Raw genomic sequence first — 21,396 nt, forward strand, 5'->3', positions numbered from 1 at the left:
GGTCCCACCTGTTGGTGTGTCCTCTTTCCTCCACCTCCGGGGAAGCTGCATCTCCACACAAACTCCTCACTTGAGTCGACAGTCTGTACCCGTGCCACAGGAAATCACATCACTGTCACTATTCCAGCTGCCACCATGCAGGAAGTGGTACCGCAACATAAAAGGCCGGACCGACAGGCTCTGGGACAGCTTCTTCACCAGGACATCAGACTGATGAACACATGCTGATTTGAGTGTACTCTATATTACATTGTCGGTTTTATTTATTATAAACTATTATAAATGACTATGATTGCACGTTGCACATTTCGATGGAGACATAACGTAAAGGTTTTTACTCTTCATGGATGTAAGTCAATTCAATTCAATTCCTGATTCTGTGTCTGACCTACTCGCCTCTGGGTATCCTCCGTCAACAAGCTTCTTCCTCAGTCACCACCTGTGAGATTACACACAAAAAACAATCAAAACGATCTATTAGACAGCTCCTGTACCCCTCCACCCCTGAACATGTTTAAACTCTCTCCTCAGCCCCTTCCCTATTACCTTTCCCATTCAGACTCCCGATGTGCCAGCAGATCTCATAGGAGGCTGTACAAACCCGTGACCTTCTCTGATGTACAATTCAGTGACCTCGTTCCCTATCTGCACTCGCAGCCCATGACGGCTGTCCTAGATTCTGGGGCTCTGTAACACACAATTTTGTAACACGTAATCTTGTTAGCAGCAAGATTAGACAGTCATTAAAATGTTTGTTGTTTCCTGAAAGGACACGCGGGGTAAGCTGTCTGATCCAATTCACCAGATCCCCCCTTGTTTACAGCTTCATTCGTCTCGGGACCCGGACGCACACTCCATTCATAATCTCTACCCACACACAGACAGAGCCGTCCCTTCACCCCAAACCCCTCGGAGAACCACAAGGAATTGATCCCACAGCCGGGGCTCGGTCGCAAAGTCAAAACCGGGGCTGAGGAGAGCCTGGAGCCTCCAGTCGAGACAAAACCGCGCTGCCCACTCAGTCAACAACTGGACACAGGACTTTACGTCACACAGCACCGGATTCAGTGCTGAAACACTAATTTAATTTTGTTGTTCCACATCGTACGAAACAAAAGATGTTCTAAAATTGAAGCTCTCCCCCTCACGTGACGTCACACAGGAGCCCCCACGCGCCTGACGTCACCCATGGTCTCCTCATATCTGCACCTGCTTTCCGTCACACACGCGCTGCTGTGCTCGAGCTTTTTCGGTTTAACGGCTGAGCAATTAAGCAAGAGCCAACGCCCCCCTCCCCGAACAGTCAACGGAGGAATTGAATTGATTGCAGAGCTGCGCTATTCCCATTGGTGCGAAGTGATGTCAATCACTGGGTACACCCAGTAGTGAAGGCGGACCAGCCGAGCGGGCGTTGAGCCGTCTCCTGCTGCAGCTCGAACTGCACGTTAAAGCGGAACAAATTTCAAAGAAAATGTCCCGCTTTTTGATTTATATCTACTTCCATCCGAGGAAAGTTGGGGGCGTTTCTGAAGCGTCTCCGGCAGCCGGAGTCTGAGGAGGTAGTAGGAGACCACACGATCCGTCGCTTGATGCCGCTTCCCCGTGGAGGGATCACGACATAAAAAGTGAGGAGAGGGGGTAATTTATTGAAGGGATGAAGATGGTGTGAGAGGGGGCGGACAGGATGTTTGTCCCGGTGGGGACAGGAGGGGCTGATCTGTGGAAATGCCCGAGCCCACGGTGGTGGCGAGCAGAGGGATTCACCACATTGGGGGGCAAACACCGGCAAACTGTTGCCCTGCAAGCGGGGCCAATGGTCCGGGCAAAGTGACAATTATTTGGGATTTGTTGAGACTGTCCCTGGAATATGGTGTAAAATCCCGCTCCCCATACTAACACGGGTTATACAGACCAAAGAACAAACTGCCGGAGGAACTCAATGGGTCGGGCAGCATCTGTGGAGGGAAATGGACCGTCAACATTTCGGCCAACATCCTCCCTCTGGACTGAGAGTGGACGGGAAATATTCAGAGAAAAGAGGTGAGGGGTGGGGATGGGTATGAACTGGGGAGTGAGAAGTGGATCCAGCTGAGGGGGGAAGTGGGGTTGGAAATAGTGGCAGGGATGGGAGTTGAGTGTTTGGCGAAACACGGGGCTACAGAAGATGGAAATTAATTCCATATAGGATTAGCAAAGTTTTTAGAGAGTATTTGTTATAGAGAGTGCAATGAAGGTTCACCAGACTGATCCCTGGAGTGGTGGGTCATCAGATGGAGAAAGATCAAATGTGATTACCCTTTCATTTCGAGAATCGAGGATTGAGAGGTGAACACATTGAAATGAACAACATCATTACCGGTTGAACCAGGGATCCCAGTCTCTGGAAAAGTGGGTGGACTGTCCGGAACTGAGATGAGGGGAAATGTCTCCACTCCGCTGGTTGTGAATGTCTGTAAATCCCCACCACAGAGGGCGGTGAAGACTTGGTGACTGTCCTCACATAAAACAGAGGCCGGCAGATGTGTGGAGACCGAAGGGATCGAGGAAATGAGGATCGGGGAGTAACATGTGGCTGAGATGGGAGAGCAGCCGTCATCTTGTTGATGGTTAGAATGTCCTACCTATTTCTCACTTGATGTTTCAGTGTTCCTGTCCAGTGAGGCCAGAGGAATGTGAATAGAAATTAGTGTTTATAAGCATAGAGTGATTTAAATAAAACCAGCACATTTCCTGTGTGGTCTGAATTGTGTGTCTGCCCGGGATGGGTATCGAAACTATAACTCTGAGAACTCTGTGACCTGGCGGTGGAGGGAAAGGGATCGGGGAAGATACGGAGGGAAAAAGTTGAATACGTATCCGGTGTACGTATGAAAATAGGATAGGGAAATAATGAAATGATGTGGGAAATGTGGCGGTGGATTGGGCAGCGTGTGAGGGGAGGAGCGGAGTCTCCGGGTCACGTGGGCGACCCATAATCACGTGACCCTGTTTCCCCGCGGGTCCGCAGCACCTTTGGGTTTGTTTCTGAGGCCCCGCCCACTGCCTGATGACGCTATTACAGATCTCGCATGCTCCGTTGTTTTTTTCGTCCTTTGTGGAAGCGGGTCGGCGGAGGGTTCGGGATCGGGAGGGGTCCTTCCCCGCTAGGACGGGGAGCCAGGAACGGATTATTCTCTGCGGGGTAACACCAACAGTTTCTCTTCGGTGAGTACTGAAGCCGGTCCCAAGCGGAGAGGTCTGACGGTAGGTAGTGAGTTAACTTTCCCGAACTCAAACAAGAGAAAATCTGCAGATGCTGGAAATGCGAGCAACGCGCACAAAATGCTGGAAGAACTCAGCAGTCCGGGTAACAGCTAGGAAAATAGTACAGTCAACGTTACCGACCGAAACCCTTCGGCAGGACATGAGAATAAAAGGTGGGGGTGAGGAAGAGACAGAGAAACACACGGTGATCGGTGAAACCTGAAGGAGGAGGGAATGGACTGGCGGCCTGGCCTCGCGCCTTCACACTGAAACGCCTGAGATGAGCCGCCGCTCAGCCCGTGTTGTTCTGGTCCTATTAGCAGGATGACGTAAAACATATTTCTATATTGTTACTGAGGGAGAATTGTATAATTTGTATTCCTTGTATTATCTGAATGTACTTGCCTGTGATGCTGTCACAAGTCAGTGTTTCTCTGTATCTGTACCGTCCCGTACCTGTGCACTTGGCAATTAATTCAACAGGTCCTGAGAAATCTCAGTGAGATTTGATCAGTGATGATCATCTCGGCAGCTCGGTAGGTCGAATGTATGAGACAGTACACTGTTAAGATAGATAGATAGATAGACAGATACTTTATTCATCCCCATGGGGAAATTCAACTTTTTTTCCAATGTCCCATACACTTGTTGTAGCAAAACTAATTTCATACAATACTTAACTCAGTAAAAAATATGATATGCATCTAAATCACTATCTCAAAAAGCATTAATAATAGCTTTTAAAAAGTTCTTAAGTCCTGGCGGTAGAATTGTAAAGCCTAATGGCATTGGGGAGTATTGACCTCTTCATCCTGTCTGAGAAGCATTGCATCGATAGTAACCTGTCGCTGAAACTGCTTCTCTGTCTCTGGATGGTGCTATGTAGAGGATGAGAATGCAAAACCCTGAACAGTGTTGATGATCAGAGGGATCTCAGACTCCAAGTTCATCGCTCCCTGAAAGAGACTGCACAGATTGATCGGGTGGTTAAGAAGGCAAATGGCGTGGTTGTCTTTATTTGTTGAAGCTTTGAGTTCAAAAGTCGGGAAGTTGTGTTGCAGCTGTTACGAGCCTGCGGTCGTACTGTGACTGTTTCTTTAAGAGCGCCGGCGTGAGGAGGCGGGACTATGACGTCAGTCACAGGCTGACGGCGCTAACTGTGGATTAACCATAAGAGAGAGAGCGATCTGCAGACAGGCAGTCGGCCAATCTAAAGAGAGAGAGAGACTGGAAAAGCTGATCGCTTCAGTTTGTCGCAGCTGAGGCTTGTAACTCTCCTCGGCCCACAAGAGTGGGTTGATCATCGGTACAGGGAACCACAACGAATGTGTGTGGCTGTCACTTCATATAATCCATAGGAGTGGGTTGTGGAATATCTTGTGATAACCATTGCCTGGGTACGTTGTGTGGTAATCCCTGGAAGACGGTATTCCTGTGACAGGTCACTTTCGCTGATAACTCGTATATGGACGGATTCAACGGATAAGAACTTCGTCGACGGTTATTTTGAAGTAACGGCCTTTTCTCTACGTTTCACCCTGGATTACAAATATCTCTCTCCCATCATTTATTCCGGGGATTACTGAACTTTCCTACTTTACCATCACAAGACTCTGAGCTTTTTTCCCGCAGGCTCGATAGTTTGGGAGTTATATTTACACATGTACACACATAACACTGTTAACTTTCCTTTATTTCGTTAACTTATGAGAAGTAGATCCTAATAAAGAAATGGTTTAACATCAAAACCAGACACCAGTGTGAACTCTGTTGCTGCTGGTTCGTTTCTAAAACGTTACAGTTCGTGACACAGCTTTATAAAACTAGTTAGACCACATCTGGAGTGTTTCTGACAGTTCTGGGCGCCCCCATTCTCGGAAGGATGTCGGGGCTTTGGAGAGGGTGTGGAAGAGGTTTACCAGGATATTGCCTGGAATAGAGGGCATGAGCTATAACGAGAGGCTGCACAAACTTGTGTTGTTTTCTCTAGAGCGGCGCTGGCTGGGGTGAGACTAGATGGACGTTTACAAGGTTACGAGAGGAATAAATAGAGTGGACAGACGATATATTTTTCCTGGTGGTTGAAATGTCTAATACATTTAGGGTGAGAGGAGATGTGAGTGGCAAGTTTGCTTCTGTCCACGGAGTAATGGGTAGCTGGAATAACTGCCCGGGAGAGGGGGTCACGTGATCCACTTTGCCCCTCCCATTTAACCGCAGATGGGCAGCATATGTGCGTTGCTTCCGAGGCCCCGTCCTCCGGATGATGCACCAATCGCTTTGCGCATGCTCACAGTCTCCAGGCGGGTTGCGTTCTGCGGATTCGGGATCACTGTCTGCGGGCCGAAGATATCACTTTCCCATCGGTGAGTATTGAGACCGATCCCGAGCGGGGTGATCCGATGTTGGCCTTGAGCCCCGAAATGAGGGCCAATTACTCATTTAGTACCCAGTTATCTGGGCTCGTCAGAAATGTATCGACTTCACTGAATCTGCATTGAGCGATCCAAACCAGGAGCCCAGGCTGTCTATTTCCGTAGAACTGAAAGGGGAGTCCAGCCAACAGGTCACGTGAGGCTATGTGCCGCAGATATGCCCCGTCCCCCGCTTTGTGACGCACGATCAAGTCGTGTGTTGCTAACAAGGTTTGCAAGAATTATCTCAGAAATGATCGGCTTTATGTATGAGGAGCATTTGATGGTTCTGGACCTGTGCTCAATGGAGTTCAGACGGGGGTGAAAGGGGAGGGGTTGGTTAAGTAAACCTACCGAATGCTGAAAAGCCTGGATACAGTGGACATGGAGAGGATGTTTCCATTAGACAGAGAATCTGTGATCTGATAGCACTGTCTCAGAATAAAGATGCTTCCCTTTAAAATTGAGGTGAGAAAAATTTCTTCAGCCAAAGGATGTCTGATTTGTGGAATTTGTTGCTGTAGAGGGTGGTCGAGGCTGCCATTTGGGTACGTTTATGACAGAGATTAATATATTGATGATTGCTAAGTCGCTTCAGGGTTACAGGAGGAAGGCAGGAATATGGTGTTGGAATAAAAATCAGCCATGGTTGAGTGGTGGGGCAGACCAGATGGATCGAATCACCTAATTCTGTTCCTGTGTCTTATGTCTTACCATACTGAATGATGGCTTCTTCTTCTCCCATATCGTTTTGTGACGTGTGAGGGACAATAAAAGATTGTTTACTGAGATCATTATATTTGCCTTCAACATTTAAATTTCAGTGAGTTTTCTTCTTAGTAACATTAAGCAGAAATATTTTGTTCTTTCTATTGTTAACGTGCTTCATTATTTTTCATGTTAAAGTTAGACCTGCGGTGAGAGATTTATCGGAAGAAAAACCTCAACTGGAAGCAAACCACAACTGAAGACAGTGGAACATCAACAAGTGATGATGTGAACCATCAACATCAGAGGATTGAGAGCATCAACTGGAGAGAACCCATCTGACTCAGAGAATCCAGTGATTCAGTCAGGAGAAAGTTTGGTGAGTCTCATTTACTCAAACACTGGTTCTTTAGAGATTACATACCTGTACAAAGGAAGGAAGGAAATAGTTGGAAGTGAGACTGAATGTGCCCAGAGGAACCAGTTATGCCTCTGTCAGATCCAGTTGCAATCACTCTAGGTCTGGTAATATGTTTCCAGCAGCCCAGTCCTTTAAAACCACTCCCATTCTGTCAAAGTCGAATCCGGATAAAGTCACTCAGAGACCGTATAAATACAAACTCTTTATTCCAAGCACCCGGGGCTTATTCAGTTAGTCACTCAAACAGGAAGAGTCTATGACTGTTCCTGCCCAATCCACTAACTGACTAACAATTCCCCTTACACCACAGATATATCTGTCCAGATACCCACCACACAAGGCAGGCTGGAGCCAAAGTTATTTACTACATGACAGCCCCTAAAGACAAAATAATCATAATGGCTTACACACAGAGAACTGACTGAAGCTGTCCTATCTCTACACGTGAGTGCACAAGGAGATGAGCATCCTGGAACCCGAGCTAGCTTCCATCAAGAAGAAATAGGGCTCAGCATGGCTTAGCACATCTGGTGCTCATCAGCAGTTTCTTTCAGAAAAGCAGGCTGCTATTGTTTAACCAAGTGTTAACCCTTTTGCATACTTTATCATTCCCTCCTTTTGATCATTACATGATCAACAAAGCAGTAGTTTTTTTTACAGAGAAAGCAACTGAGTACAGCATTGACTTATCAGTAGGAAGAAACAGTGTACAACAGTTATTATTACAATGATATGCACAACTATTAGGCCATAATGCAATATCATGCCCCATATATTAACAAACAGGCCTTCAAAGACCACCATTTCGAACCTTCAGTGAACCCGTGTAAATCCTGCTCTACTTTCTTGATGCTGTCAATCTCCTTGGCAGTGTGCTCGGAGAGAGATGTAATGTTAGACTGATCAGGGATATAGGTGCAGCATTCTGTTTCAATAATAACACAGATTCCCCCTTTCTCAGCGAGGATAAAATCTAAAGCCATACGATTCTGTACGACTGTTTGCCGGATTGCAATCATTTCAGTGGATATTTCTGTTACTTGGGCCTGTGTTTCTGTCAGGGCCTCTGCAGTATTGTGGCCAGCTCAAGTGCTGTAGCCAAATTGATAATCTCTGGTGAATTCCTGGCTACTCCATAGGAGAGAAAAGTGATCATCCAAAATCACTCAGTCTCAGTTATTCCTCTCCGCTGCCGGGCACCTGCAAGTATGGCCAGGATGCATGTTTCCCAGTCTAGGAAGTTCCGTTTGGTGGGAGCCTGAGATACCATCCCTCAGAACACTGACAGCCACATTCATCGCTGATAATACCACAGTCCCTCACCTCACTTCCCCGGGTGTTGTTTGAGAAAGCCCAGGCTGAGAGTTCCTCACTCTGGTTGAGCGGGATTACTGACATTGGAATCATAGTTTACCATGCTGCGGAATTTCAGCACAAACCTAGCAGGCCCCTAGTTCTACCTGTTTGGCATCGGTGTGACAGACAAAGGTGTCAACATGGGTGCCCCCCGGATGCTGGGGTGAGCCCTGTCAAAGACATAAGCATGAATACCACTATCAGACAATACATTTTCCTTTAGTCCAAGAGTCATTCTACATGATTGCAGACTGTTCAGTGTATCCAACGAGATTGCCCCTTCAGTTTCACAGCCGTGGAGTTGTCAGTAACACCTGATATGGTTGTCTCCACCGAGATCCGAGTTTCCCACAATCCCAGTTCTTGATCCGAACAATATTCCCAGGTTCTTGGGTGGGATAGTCACTCCTCTCTGCGGGGTAGTTCTCTTCCTTGTAAGCCTGTCATACCTGTGTATGTAATGCTTGGAGAATTTTGGTTATTTCCCATCTCTTCCCCAAGAGTATGAATTTTGAATTTTGCTGGTAGACTTTCTGGCAACAATGGTATACAAGGTCTTGGTTCCCAGGGTGTCCTCATGATGATTTCAGCTGGTGACAACACTGTTTTCCCCTGTGGGGTAACCCGCATGTGGAATAGGGCTAATGGTAGGTCCTTCAACCAAGTGAGTCCAGTAACCACCGTTAGTTTGGCCAATTTACTCTTCAGAGTGCCATTGACTCTTTCCACTATGCCAGCAGTCCATGGGTGGTGTGTACAGTGGAATTATTGCCTCATAGTTAGTTTGTTACATACCTCTTTGTTCACTGTCACCACAATATGTGGGCCATTGTCAGAGCTCAGCATCTCTGGCAGGCCATACCTGGGAATTACTTCCTGTAATAATACCTTCACAACAGTCATAGCTGTATTGGTGGTAGCTGGAATAGCTTCAAACCATCTACTAAACACATCTATAATATCTAAGCAGTATCAATAGCAATGTTCTCTAGGCAATTCAATAAAATCAACTTGTAGACAGGAAAAAGGTCCATCTGTCGAGGGAGACATACCCAGTGTGCTGGTTACCAACCATTCCCTCCTTTCCCAGGTGTGTACAGTTCTGTATATAATCGACCAATATTGGTAAAAACTGTGTAGGAACACAAACCTGTCCCGCTGGGGTGATCCAAAAACCTCGGTCGGGATCTTTCTGGCACCCCATCTGGGACCACAGTTTGCGCTCCTCATCAGAGGCGTCCCGCTGAAGTACGTACCTCCCACATGTCTGGCAAACCCGTTCTGCTTAAGTCACGGAGGATTGCTTGATGGGAACCCGAGGAGACTACAACTACCGAGGACTGTGCCACACTTTTCGCTGTCTGATCTGGTAAAGCATTGCCTTTAGTGACCCAGTCCGACTGGCGGGTGTGGGCCGCACATTAATAATAGTCAAAACTCGAGGTAGCTGTAGAGCGGTGAGTAAGTTGTTTATAAAGGTGGCATTACTAATGGGGTGGCCAAAGCAAGTCAGGAACCCCCCTGTTCCCAGAGAGCCCCGTAGTCATGTACAGCTCCAAATGCATAATGGGAGTCTGTGTGAACGTTCGCACTTTGGTCTGTTGCTAGGATACAGGCACGAGTCAGAGCAAACAGCTCAGCCTCCTGGGTGGAGACAGCTGCTTCAAAAGAGGCCTGCTCAATTATTTCACTGTCTGTCACTATCACATAGTCAGAATATTGTTTTCCTGCTGGATCCACAAAAGAACTTCATATCCTCATAAAACATTTACTCAGGCTTGAGGGCGTATTGCGGAATGGATGGGAGAATCTTTCACGGTGATCCAGATGGGGGGCAGTTGGTGCGGCCGTCTTCATGGCCTGAGGTTGCCCAGAGACGGCGTACAACGTCTAGGGTTCAGTCAATATTGATAGAGTGTTTTACAAGATGTCCTGACTTCACCTCAGACTCCTTCCAGTATTGGAGTTGTCCCGCGACCAAGTTTTGCCAGTCTCCCTTGTTGCTGGAGGCTTGTTACATCAAATTGTAGGCAAGGAACCCCAGGGTCTTTGGTTTGAACCCGGGGCAAACCCTGACGGTGGTAGTATGGGGAACAACCAGTCCTGTCTGTCGCCAAAGAAATCTGGAACTTTGGCCAGAAATGCACTGCCCACTTTTCCTTTAATCTCTCCAGTCACCGTGACTGGGAACTTCTGTCCCTCGAGGGATGCATAATATTGGCTTTCCTCAGTTGAGCACCCCGGAGGGTCATAGCACAGAGTCACATGAGGGTCAGCCGCTGGCAGAAGGGGTTCAAACACAGTGGAGTACAGATTAAGTGCCCACCACTGGGGGGGTGTCAGTAACTGGGGAAGATGTCGGTTGTTCTTTAGTCCCAGGGTGACTAGTCCAAATCCCTCTGCAAGCTTTGAAAACCTTCCTCACTGTCAACTACACCTCCAATTTTTGTATCATCGGCAAATTTGCTGATCCAATTTGCCACATTATCATCCAGATCATTGATATAGATAACAAGTAGCAATGGACCCAGCACTGATCCCTCTGGCACACCACTAGTCACAGGCCACCACTCAGAGTAGCAATCCTCCACTACCACTCTCTCGCTTCTTCCATTGAGCCAATGTCTTTGTGGAGCAATTACCTCTGGGGTTCTATTGGATACTTCCCTCCCTGTCTCGGAATAATCGTAGGTATTCCCTTTCTGAATCTCATGGTATAGGGACCTCCCCCTTCCCTGCCGCCACTGTTTTACCCGAGTGGTCACCATATCTGAGTACTGGGAGGATTGGGGTTCGGGAGCACTGGGTGCACTCGGCTCCTGGTGAGGTGTTGGGGTGGAGTACCTTGGGTGCCCACACCTCATCACAGTCACTGTCCTGTAACAGGGTTGGTATGCCAGACATGGGTTTGGGATCTCTTGTTTCCCTATCAGTTCGAACTTCAGACTGACATTCCTGCCATTCTCTCCTATCTAGGCTAGACTCAGTTTGCTTATGTTGTTTTCCCTGCTCTTGTTTTCTTCGTCTATCCACCCATTCACGCACCGCTTTTAGCGTCTCCCAAACTTTGGCGTTCCTCCTGCTGTACGTACCCTTTGTCACATGCATTATTCCTCCAACTTGCTAATAATGTACCATTCCACTTTGCATCTGCCTTATCCTTCCATTCCCTTTCCAACAATTTCCACTTCTTTCCACAGTTTTTTTCCATATCAAATTTACTGCTTGTTCTCATGAGGTAATATACCTGGTTCCCCCACAGTGGCCAGATTTTGTCCCCCAATTTCTTATTCAGTGCTGCACTCAACATGCGCAAATCTTTTTCCTTGTCTGGAAAACTCTCACACATTGTGTAGGGCTGCTCCCGGCCCACTCATATCAATCGACTGCAATTGACCCATGTTCTCTAAGTAATTTACCCGGTACAAAGCCTCCTGCTTAATTAACAAACAGATACATTTACCCAGCTGACACCTCCTGTCCATTTAATAAATTTACCCGGCTGGCACTTCATGCTCATTTAATAAATTTACCCGGCACGTCTGCTTCCTGTCTACTTAGTGAAATTTACCTGGAACCGCCTCCTGCCCACTTAGTAAAATTTTGCCTCCCTTATACGAGTCTCCCAACAGATTCTTTCCTGATCCCGTCAAGGTATACGATTAGCCTTGGGCGAGGGACCGTACCCCGAAAGGAACAAACGGAGAGCGACGAAAGATAAAATAACTATTGAGTGCCCAGTCAGTCTCCACCGTCCCCTGAGTGGTCCAGCCGCTTACTCAGCCAGTCTGCTTGGCACTCCCTATATTGGGATCCTGTTCGAGACGCTAAACGTTAAAGTGGAATCTGAATAAAACTTGGGAGACCAGGTTCTTATTGTCACCACAGTTTATTGTGCATTCTCCTGCAGGAGTTTGAGACCCAGTTGTCAAAGGGAAGGCACGTAAGCACTGCCACCATCTGACAAGTGGACTGACTCAGTCAGGTTACAGCCGTGTATTTATACATGAACCCAGACATTTATATATAGTAAGCCCCAGACTTTACTATTGCAAAACTTAATTACATAGATAAGAGAGTTTGCTAAACGAAGGTTTTAATTACAGGTGGATGTACTGTTCAGTCCTTATCAGTTATTCCCATTGCAAGGCCCTGACTTAATTACAGACAGATGTTCATTCCTGTCCTTATCAGCGAGTTCTCCTCCCTTCACTCAAATGAGGGTACAATGTATAATGTTATCAGCTAATGAGGGTGCAATGCATAATGTAATCAGCTCTCAGTGTGTCTCTCTGCAAGCCACAGAGAACTGGTAATGAGCCTGTCTTAGCAAACCACTGAACACAAAGTTGACTTCAGTTCAAAAATTCCTGTTCAGTCCCAAATATTCTTTTAGCCAGAGCTTACATAGGGTCAAAATGTTTTTTTATGTATGTATCCTTAATTCCTCAGGAGGTTTCATGGGAAATATTTATGTCCAATATAGAAACTGGTGTTACCTATGTGTATTGTGGTGATGCAAAAGTTGCTGGAAAATTTACAAATGGGAAGAAGTGGAGTGATATTTGAAACTCTGACTTTTTAAACCATAATTTAGCAAACAAACCACTTACGGACAATATGCAAGACCTTTGGTGAGAAAATCCTTCATTGACCTACAAGTATCTGGGAGTACAGTTAGACGAGAAGCTAGACTAGACTGCCAACACAGATGCCTTGTGCAGGAAGGCACAGAGTCGACTGTACTTCCTTAGAAGGTTGGCGTCATTCAATGTCTGTAGTGAGATGCTGAAGATGTTCTATAGGTCAGTTGTGGAGAGCGCCCTCTTCTTTGTGGTGGCGTGTTGGGGAGGCAGCATTAAGAAGAGGGACGCCTCACGTCTTAATAAGCTGGTAAGGAAGGCGGGCTCTGTCGTGGGCAAAGTACTGGAGAGTATAACATCGGTAGCAGAGCGAAGGGCGCTGAGTAGGCTACGGTCAATTATGGAAAACCCTGAACATCCTCTACATAGCACCATCCAGAGACAGAGAAGCAGTTTCAGCGACAGGTTGCTATCGATGCAATGCTCCTCAGACAGGATGAAGAGATCAATACTCCCCAATGCCATTAGGCTTTACAATTCAACCGCCAGGAGTAAGATATGTTAAAGTGCCGGGGTTAGGACTCAATGTATTAAGTAAACTACTTAAGAACTTTTTAAAAGCTATTATTAATGCTTTTTGAGAGAGTGATTTAGATGCATATCATATTTTTACTGAGTTAAGTATTGTATGTAATTAGTTTTGCTATAACAAGTGTATGGGACATTGTAAATAATGTTGAATTTCCCCATGGGGATGAATAAAGTATCTATCTATCTATCTTTCTATCTACAGGCCTGCTATATAGTGTGAGAGAGCAGATGAACTCGATCGAACCCAGAGGAGATCAAAGTTCTTATTGACAGTGATTTGCTAGCTGTTAAAATGAATACCTCACTATATAAAAATCACTATGCACATTTTGTCACTGGGTAAAAAAATGCACAGTACAAGATTTATGTACACACCGGTCATTACAAATTAGAGGGGACATTGGTGGGAAGGTGGGGAGACCTCCAGTGTCCCTGATGCCCTCACCTACAAGATGTACATCCAACTGCAGCTTGTAACCCTGCACCTTAAGGAGTTGGAACTTGAAATGGATGAATTCTGGATCAGCTGGGAGTCTGTTATATACATGAGGGGTAGGAATCTTTACGTTACATCTCAATCTAAATGTGCAATGTGTAAGTTATAGTAATTTCTAATAAATAGTTTGTACATAGGATAGTCAATATAGCAGAAATGTAATTCCATCAGCATGAATTAATCAGTCTGATGGCCTGGTAGAAGATGATGTCCCGAAGCCTATTAGTCCTTTTGCTGTGGGACCGTTTCCTGGATGGTAGCAGCAGGAACAGTTTGTGGTTGTGATGAATTGGGTCCCCAATATCCTTTGGGCCCCTTATAAACACCTGTCTCTGTAAATGCCCTAAATCATGGGAAGTTCACATCTACAATGCGCTGGTCTGTCTGCACCACTCTCTGCAGGTTCCTGAGATTGAGGGAAGTACAGTTCACATACCAGGCAGTGATGCAGCCAGTCAGGATGCTCTCAATTGTCTCCCTGTAGAATGCTCTTAAGATTTGGGCCCATACCAAATGTCTTCAATGATCTGAGGTGAAAAAGGGGCTCCTGTGCTCTTTTCACAACACGGCCGGTATGTACAGACCATGTGAGATCCTTGTTGATGTTTCTGCTGAGGATCTTAAAGCTGTTCACCCTCTCAACCCCAGATCCATTGATATCTTGATGTCAATATGGGTTAGCCTGTCTCCAATCCTCCTGTTGTCCACAATCAGCTCCTTTGTTTTTGTGCCAATGAGGGAGAGTTTGTTTTCTTGACACCAGTCAGATGTTATTCATACCTCAGATAGAGTCAGTGATCAAATGGTTGAGCATGGTGTGATGAATGTGCTGAGCTGTGTATATCACAATGCAAGAAGCATCGTAGGAAAGCCAGATGAGCTCAGGGCAGGGAATTACGATATTGTAGCCATCACTGGGACTTGGTTGCACCCAACAGTCTGAGGGGTTTAGAGGAACAAATTTGTAGAGAGATTGCAGACCATGCCAAGAAACAAAGGTTGATTCAGTAAATGATTTTAACTTTCCATATATTGACTGGGACTCCCATACTGTAAAAGACTAGATACAGCAGAGTTTGTCAAATGTGCCCTTAATCAGTACGTAGAATTCCCGATGTAGAAGTGTGCAATAAGCCGTTAGGAAGTGATCCAGGGCTGGTGACAGAAATTAGTGATCATAATGCCATGAGATTCAAAGTAAAGGTGGAAAAAGAGAGGTCTGGACCACGGGTTGAGATTCTGAATTGGAGAAAGGTCAATTTTGATGGTATCAGAAAGGATCTGACAAGTGTGCTATGAGACAGGCTGTTTTCTGGCAAAGGAGTACTTGGTAACTGGGAGGCCTTCAGAAGTGAAATTCTGATGGTGTAGAGCTTGTATGTGCCTGATAAAATAAAAGATGAAAGGTGACTGGTGCAGGAACCTGGGTTTTCAAGAAATATTGAGGCCCCGGATATTTTGTTCCTCTAAATGCCTCAGACTGTTGGGTGCTACCAAGACTCATTAATGACTACAATATCATAATCCCATGCCCTGAGCTCATCTGGCTTTTTTTTTAGTCATCTTCTGTTGGTTTCTAAAAGCTTCCATATAGGTTTTGCTCTATATTTTGCCCTCTCTTTGGCTTTGGCTTCTCAGTTTAGCTACAGTTTTGTCCTCCTGCCTGTCCAATGCTTCCACTCCCAGGAATCCATGCAGCTCAGTGGGAACAGGGAATGGAGACAGTCAAATTGAGCCAGGTCACAGATTGTACATGGCAGAAATGCCCCATTCTTATAGAGATAGGAAGAGCATCAGAGAATTTGAGGGTCATTCCAGATACCAGCTCTGTGTCCTGTTAGAAGATGATTTCTGTCTCCAGCTTGGGTTGAACTTCATTGTAACAGTTTAATGCCAGATGACACCTTGATAACCCAAGTGTTCTCACTGCAATGATGCCCTTCACCCATTGATGGATTTTGTAAATTGTTTTACAGGTTAAAAATGACGAAGCCCTTGTCTACGGGAATCTCGAACACAACACACCAGTTTTGTTGTCTCTGTCCAGATATTTAAGAAGTGGAGCAAGGGATTCACTGGATCATCCTTCCTGCTCAGACTGTGGGAAGGGATTCACTTGCTCATCACAACTGAAGGTACATCAGCGAGTTCAGACTGGGACAAGGCCATTCACCTGTTCTGTGTGTGAGAAGGGATTCAGAAAGTCTTCCCACCTGTGGACACACCAGTTAATTCACATTGGGAAGAGGATGGCCGCCTGCTGAATTTGTGGGGAAGGATTCACTTGGTCATCTGACCTAATGGCTCACCAGCAAATTCACACCAGGGAGCGGCCGTTCACCTGCTCAGACTGTGGGAAGAAATTCAGTTGCTCATCTCAATTGAAGGTACATCAACGAGTTCACACCGGGGAGAGGCCGTTCAGCTGCTCAGACTGTGGGATGGGATTCATTTGCTCATCTAATTTGAAGGTACACCAATCAGTTCACACTGGAGAGAGGCCTTTCACCTGCTCAGACTGTGGGAACGGATTCACTCAGTCATCTAAACTGAAGATACATCAGAGAGTTCACTCTGGAGAGAGGCCATTCACCTGCTCAGACTGTGGGAAGGGATTCACTCAGTCATCTCAACTGAAGGTACATCAGCGAGTTCACACTGGAGAGAGGCCGTTCAGCTGCTCAGACTGTGGGATGGGATTCATTTGCTCATCTAATTTGAAGGTACACCAATCAGTTCACACTGGAGAGAGGCCTTTCACCTGCTCAGACTGTGGGAAGGGATTCACTCAGTCATCTCAACTGAAGGTACATCAGCGAGTTCACACTGGAGAGAGGCCATTCACCTGCTCAGACTGCGGGAAGGGATTCACTCAGTCATCTCAACTGAAGGTACATCAGCGAGTTCACACTGGAGAGAGGCCATTCAGCTGCTCAGACTGTGGGATGGGATTCATTTGCTCATCTAATTTGAAGGTACACCAATCAGTTCACACTGGAGAGAGGCCATTCACCTGCTCAGACTGTGGGAAGGGATTCACTCGGTCATCTCAAGTGAAGATACATCAGAGAGTTCACTCTGGAGAGAGGCCATTCACCTGCTCAGACTGTGGGAAGGGATTCGCTCGGTCATCTAAACTGAAGATACATCAGAGAGTTCACACTGGAGAAAGGCCATTCACTTGCTCAGACTGTGGGAAGGGATTCATTCGTTTGTCCTCCCTAATTGCTCACCAGCAAGTTCACAACAGGGAGTGGCTGTTCACCTGCTCGGACTGTGGGAAGGGATTCACTCAGTCATCTCAACTGAAGGTACATCAGCGAGTTCACTCTGGGGAGAGGCCATTCACCTGCTCAGAGTGTGGGAAAGGATTCACTCGGTCATCCAACCTACAAGCGCACCAGTCAGTTCACACTGGGGAGAGACCGTACACCTGCTTAGACTGTGGGAAGGGATTCGCTTCATCATCTCAACTGCAGAGACACCAGCGAGTTCACATTGGGTAGAGGCCTTTCTCCTGCTGTGAATGTGGAAAGGGATTCACTCAGTCATGTAACCATATGTAACTCTCACTTCGCCTAGCAGCTTAATATAGGGGGTGTTCACGCCCCCCCCCCCCCCCCCAGCATGGCCAAACTAAAGAAATCTCGTTTGGGTGGATGCTGCGCGATGTGTCCCCTGTTACGTATCAGTTCCCCGAAATAACAAACAGTACACAGTATGTCATTAAAGGACTGAGCTCTATAATTCTTACTTTCACTATAGGGTTAGTAAAGAAAAAATAAGGGCCCATTTTCTCCATTTGTGTCTTCTCATCTGTCCCAGCAAGCGACCGTGAAAATCTCTCTTCCAGACTCAATGAAAGAACATTTCTCTCATTGGATAGCATCGCACACCACAACCCTGTTATCTCTGCTACAGAGAAACCATTACCTCAGCAGTGAAACATTACAGAGAGGCCATTACATGAGCAGTGAAACCTTGCAGCATGTTACACATGTGACACACTACCGGGTTCACACTGGGGAGAAAGTTTCAATAAGGTGCATGCTGGATATTTGTCCATCACCGTTGCTGAATGCAATTTCGAGAGTGACTGTCGGTGCTGAACTCTGCAATTATTGCTGCTGCTCACCACACCCAGTTCTGCACCCTGGTCACTGGGCACGGGAGGAGTTTCTTCTGCTGCACATTCACCTTTAATGGGACTGGATCAGTGACAAATAAATCAGTTCTATTTTAAACTGTCTCCGGTATTTAGTGAATTTACAACACACCTAGTGTACAGTAGAGAGTTAACTCATGCCGGCTGGACCCTGCCAGTGATACTGTTTGCGACAGTCCTTTTAAATCCTCCCCTGTTGTTCATCTCTCACTCTCCCTGTGGGGGGGGGGGGGTTCCAGTCATTACTCTGTGGGTGAAGAGGTTTCCCTTGAATTTTCTGCAGATTGAGGAAGTCGAGCTGACTGCAGTTCTGTCTGAGATGTTCTTCGCCCCTCAAATCTCTGGGCTGAGGAAGAATGACATTAGTTGTTAACCTCCCTATTCAGGGCTCATTTCCACATTATTTGTCATTTTCCCTGCTTCTGAAGGGTTGTTAGAAAACACCACTGTCCTCCAAACACTGAAAGCTGAATGGGAAACCATTAGTTTGATGTTCAATGGAGCAGGGTCAGAAACCAGAGGTGGGTCCACACAGGGCATTGTTTGAGGCTCTGAACGATGGTCGGCGTAAGAACGTATGATGAGGAGAAGGGAATCAGCAACAGGGTGTGGCAACGAATGACAGAGTAGCAACATTTCGAAGCTGATTGACAGAGAAAATCATTCAGTTATCTGACTGATTACACAAACAATTCCTGTTGTGAGGTGCTGCACTGGCTGAGGAACGTGTGTGTGTTGGGAATGCTTTTGTCTATTGAGGGACTTGTTCCTGCTTGTTTATCCTGTAATATTGTATCCAGATGGTTATTATAGATTGTCCTATTCGGTATAATGTATTGATTATCATATAATTTGTAAGATTTTGACTCTAAAAGTGGATCAGGCTTGAACTTACGGTGCCTCGATGAAGTGATGGAGGACATTCATGCGTTTGTATTTTAAAGCAAGGTTTTGGTGAATCATATTTGCCACTGATTGTACCTTTGTAATTAATCAGATTGAGTTAAACTGCTGTAGGGTCCTGAAATGTGTTGGATTGTGTCTGATTTCTTTTGGCATTTTCTACACAGACAGACAGACAGACATACTTGATTGATCCCGAGGGAAATGGGGTTTCGTTACAGTCACATCAACGGAGTGTAAAAATTACTTACTGCCTTATTGTTTGTATTTCATGTACTTTCGATTTTTCTTTCCTTTTGTTGACCACATTGATGTGTATTTCTGCAAGGGACCCCTTGTCAAGTGATTTTTGACAGGTCATGACCATTGCGTCTGTTATCTCTTCAGCAACCTCTCTCAGGTGTTACGAATCCCTCGGTTTCGTTTGCTGTGGACTGTCACTTTAAGAAAGTTCCTGAGTGAGGCGGGACTAACAGTGACGTCAGCCGGCAGCTATCGCAGCTCAGAGAGAGAGCGAGATAGAGATTTAGAGAGAGCGATACATATAGATAGATATGAGACACACACACACAGTCGGAACGAGGGAGACAGAACAGCTACTCTCGTAGTCTGAGTAAGACTTTTATTTAGAACTGCCAGGGCAAGGTTTGCTCCAGAATGTGTGTCTGTCACTTCGTATAATCCAAAGGAGTAGATTTAGGAATGTAATGTGGGACCACTTGAAGTTAACCCTTACCTGGATATGTTATGTGGTAGTCACTTGAAGACGACATTCGTCTGATATATCTAAGTGGATTTTGGATCGATTCAACGAACAAAATCTTCGACGACAGTTTGCGTTTACCTGTGGAATTCGACATAATTGCCTTCTCTCTACAATTACCCTGGACTACAAGTATCTTTCTCTGATCATTTATTCCTCCGATTACTGAAGTTTCCTACGTTACCATCTCCAGACTCTAAGCCTTGATCCCCCAGGCTCGATAGTTTAGGAGTTATATTTACCCATATCTATACGCATAACACTGTTAACTTTTGTTTAATTTGTTTAACTTAAAATATTATAAGTAGTTTTTTTTAAAGCTATTATTAATGCTTTTTGAGTTAGTGATTTAGATGCATATCATATTATTACTGAGTTAAGTATTGTATGTAATGAGTTTTTGCTACAACAAGTGTATGGGACATTGGAAAAAATGTTGAATTTCCCCATGGGGATGAATAAAGTATCTATCTATCTATCTATCTATCTATCTAATAAAGATAATGGTTTTAACATCAAAACCAGACTCCGGTGTAAACTGTATTGCTGCTGATTTGTTTCTAAAACGTTACACAGGGCTCTATGATGTACTTCTTCTGGTCCAGGTGTCTTATCCACTTTAAGAACCTGAGTTTGCCTCGCACGTTTTCCTTTGTAATAACAATGACATTCACTCCTGCTCCCTGACACTCACGGATCTCTGGCACACTGCTGTGTCTTCCACAGAGAAGACAGATGCAAAGTACCTATCAAGTTCATCTACCATCTCTTCCCCATTTCCACCTCATGAGCATCATTTTCCAGAGGTCCAAAATAAACTATCACCTCCCTTTCGCATTTTTTATAATGGTGTATATTATTGTGTAGTTTGCTGCGATATTTCACCTTTCCCCTTCATATAACTTTTTGCAGTTTCCTGTTGTTGGATTTTCAAAGCTACCCAATTATCTAACTTCCTACTCACTTCTGCTACCTGAAAAGCACTTTCCTTGGCTTTTATACAGTCCATAACTTCCTTTGTCAGCCACGGTAGCCTAGCCCCGCCGTTTGTGAACTACTACTGCGGGAGATTATGACCTATTCAGTACATTATGAACTATTCCCAGAAACGTCAGCCACTTCTGCTTTGACATCATCCCCACCAGTATCCTTCTCAAATCCACCTGGGGAATAACCTCTCTCATGCCTCTGTAATTCCCTTTATTCCATTGTGATACTATGCATGTGACGTATGCTTCTCCCTTAGAAACTGCAGCAGGAATTCAATCATTATGATCACTGCCTTCTGATGGTTCCTTTACATTAACCTCCCTAACAAGATCTGGGTTATTACACAACACCCAATCTAAGATAGCAGTTCCCCGAGTAGGCTCAACCATCAGCTGCTCTAAAAATCCATTTCGTAAGCATTCAATACATTCCCTCTGTTGTGATCTCACACCAATCTGACTCTCCCAATTCTCCTGCAGATTGAAGCCACCCACTGCTTTTACAAAGGAGAGAACGTGTTTTGGAAGCTGAAAAGCCTGAAAGTGAACACACCAGGGTGCGGAAAGAGGTAGCTGAAGAGATTGTGAAGGCATTAAAGTCATAGAATACTACAGCACAGAAAAATCTTGTCCGTCCTAAAGCATTAATCTGCCGAGTTCCAACAACTTCCACCTGGACCATAGCCCTCCATATACTTCTCATCCATGAACATAAGCAAACTTCTCTTAAAGTTTGAAATCGTCCCTGTCACTTGCTCTGGCAG

General features: G+C 45.6%; 1 protein-coding gene across 2 annotated transcripts; it reads left to right on the plus strand.

Annotated features, from left to right (window-relative positions):
• The first annotated feature begins 6,678 nt into the window (after nucleotides 1-6,678).
• On the plus strand, nucleotides 6,679-20,125 carry LOC140721020 (uncharacterized). Of its 2 annotated transcripts, XM_073035889.1 has the most exons (3): nucleotides 6,679-6,744; nucleotides 13,519-13,868; nucleotides 15,789-20,125. In XM_073035889.1, exon 3 carries the CDS (start codon nucleotides 16,113-16,115, stop codon nucleotides 17,316-17,318), a length of 1,206 nt encoding a protein of 401 aa, XP_072891990.1. In that variant the 5' UTR covers nucleotides 6,679-6,744; nucleotides 13,519-13,868; nucleotides 15,789-16,112; the 3' UTR covers nucleotides 17,319-20,125. The 2 variants fall into 2 exon arrangements, with proteins under 2 accessions (XP_072891990.1, XP_072891991.1); XM_073035890.1 differs by lacking the exon at nucleotides 13,519-13,868.
• Nucleotides 20,126-21,396: the final 1,271 nt, after the last annotated feature.

Source organism: Hemitrygon akajei, unplaced genomic scaffold (assembly GCF_048418815.1).
Source record: "Hemitrygon akajei unplaced genomic scaffold, sHemAka1.3 Scf000049, whole genome shotgun sequence".
Lineage (NCBI taxonomy): Eukaryota > Metazoa > Chordata > Chondrichthyes > Myliobatiformes > Dasyatidae > Hemitrygon > Hemitrygon akajei.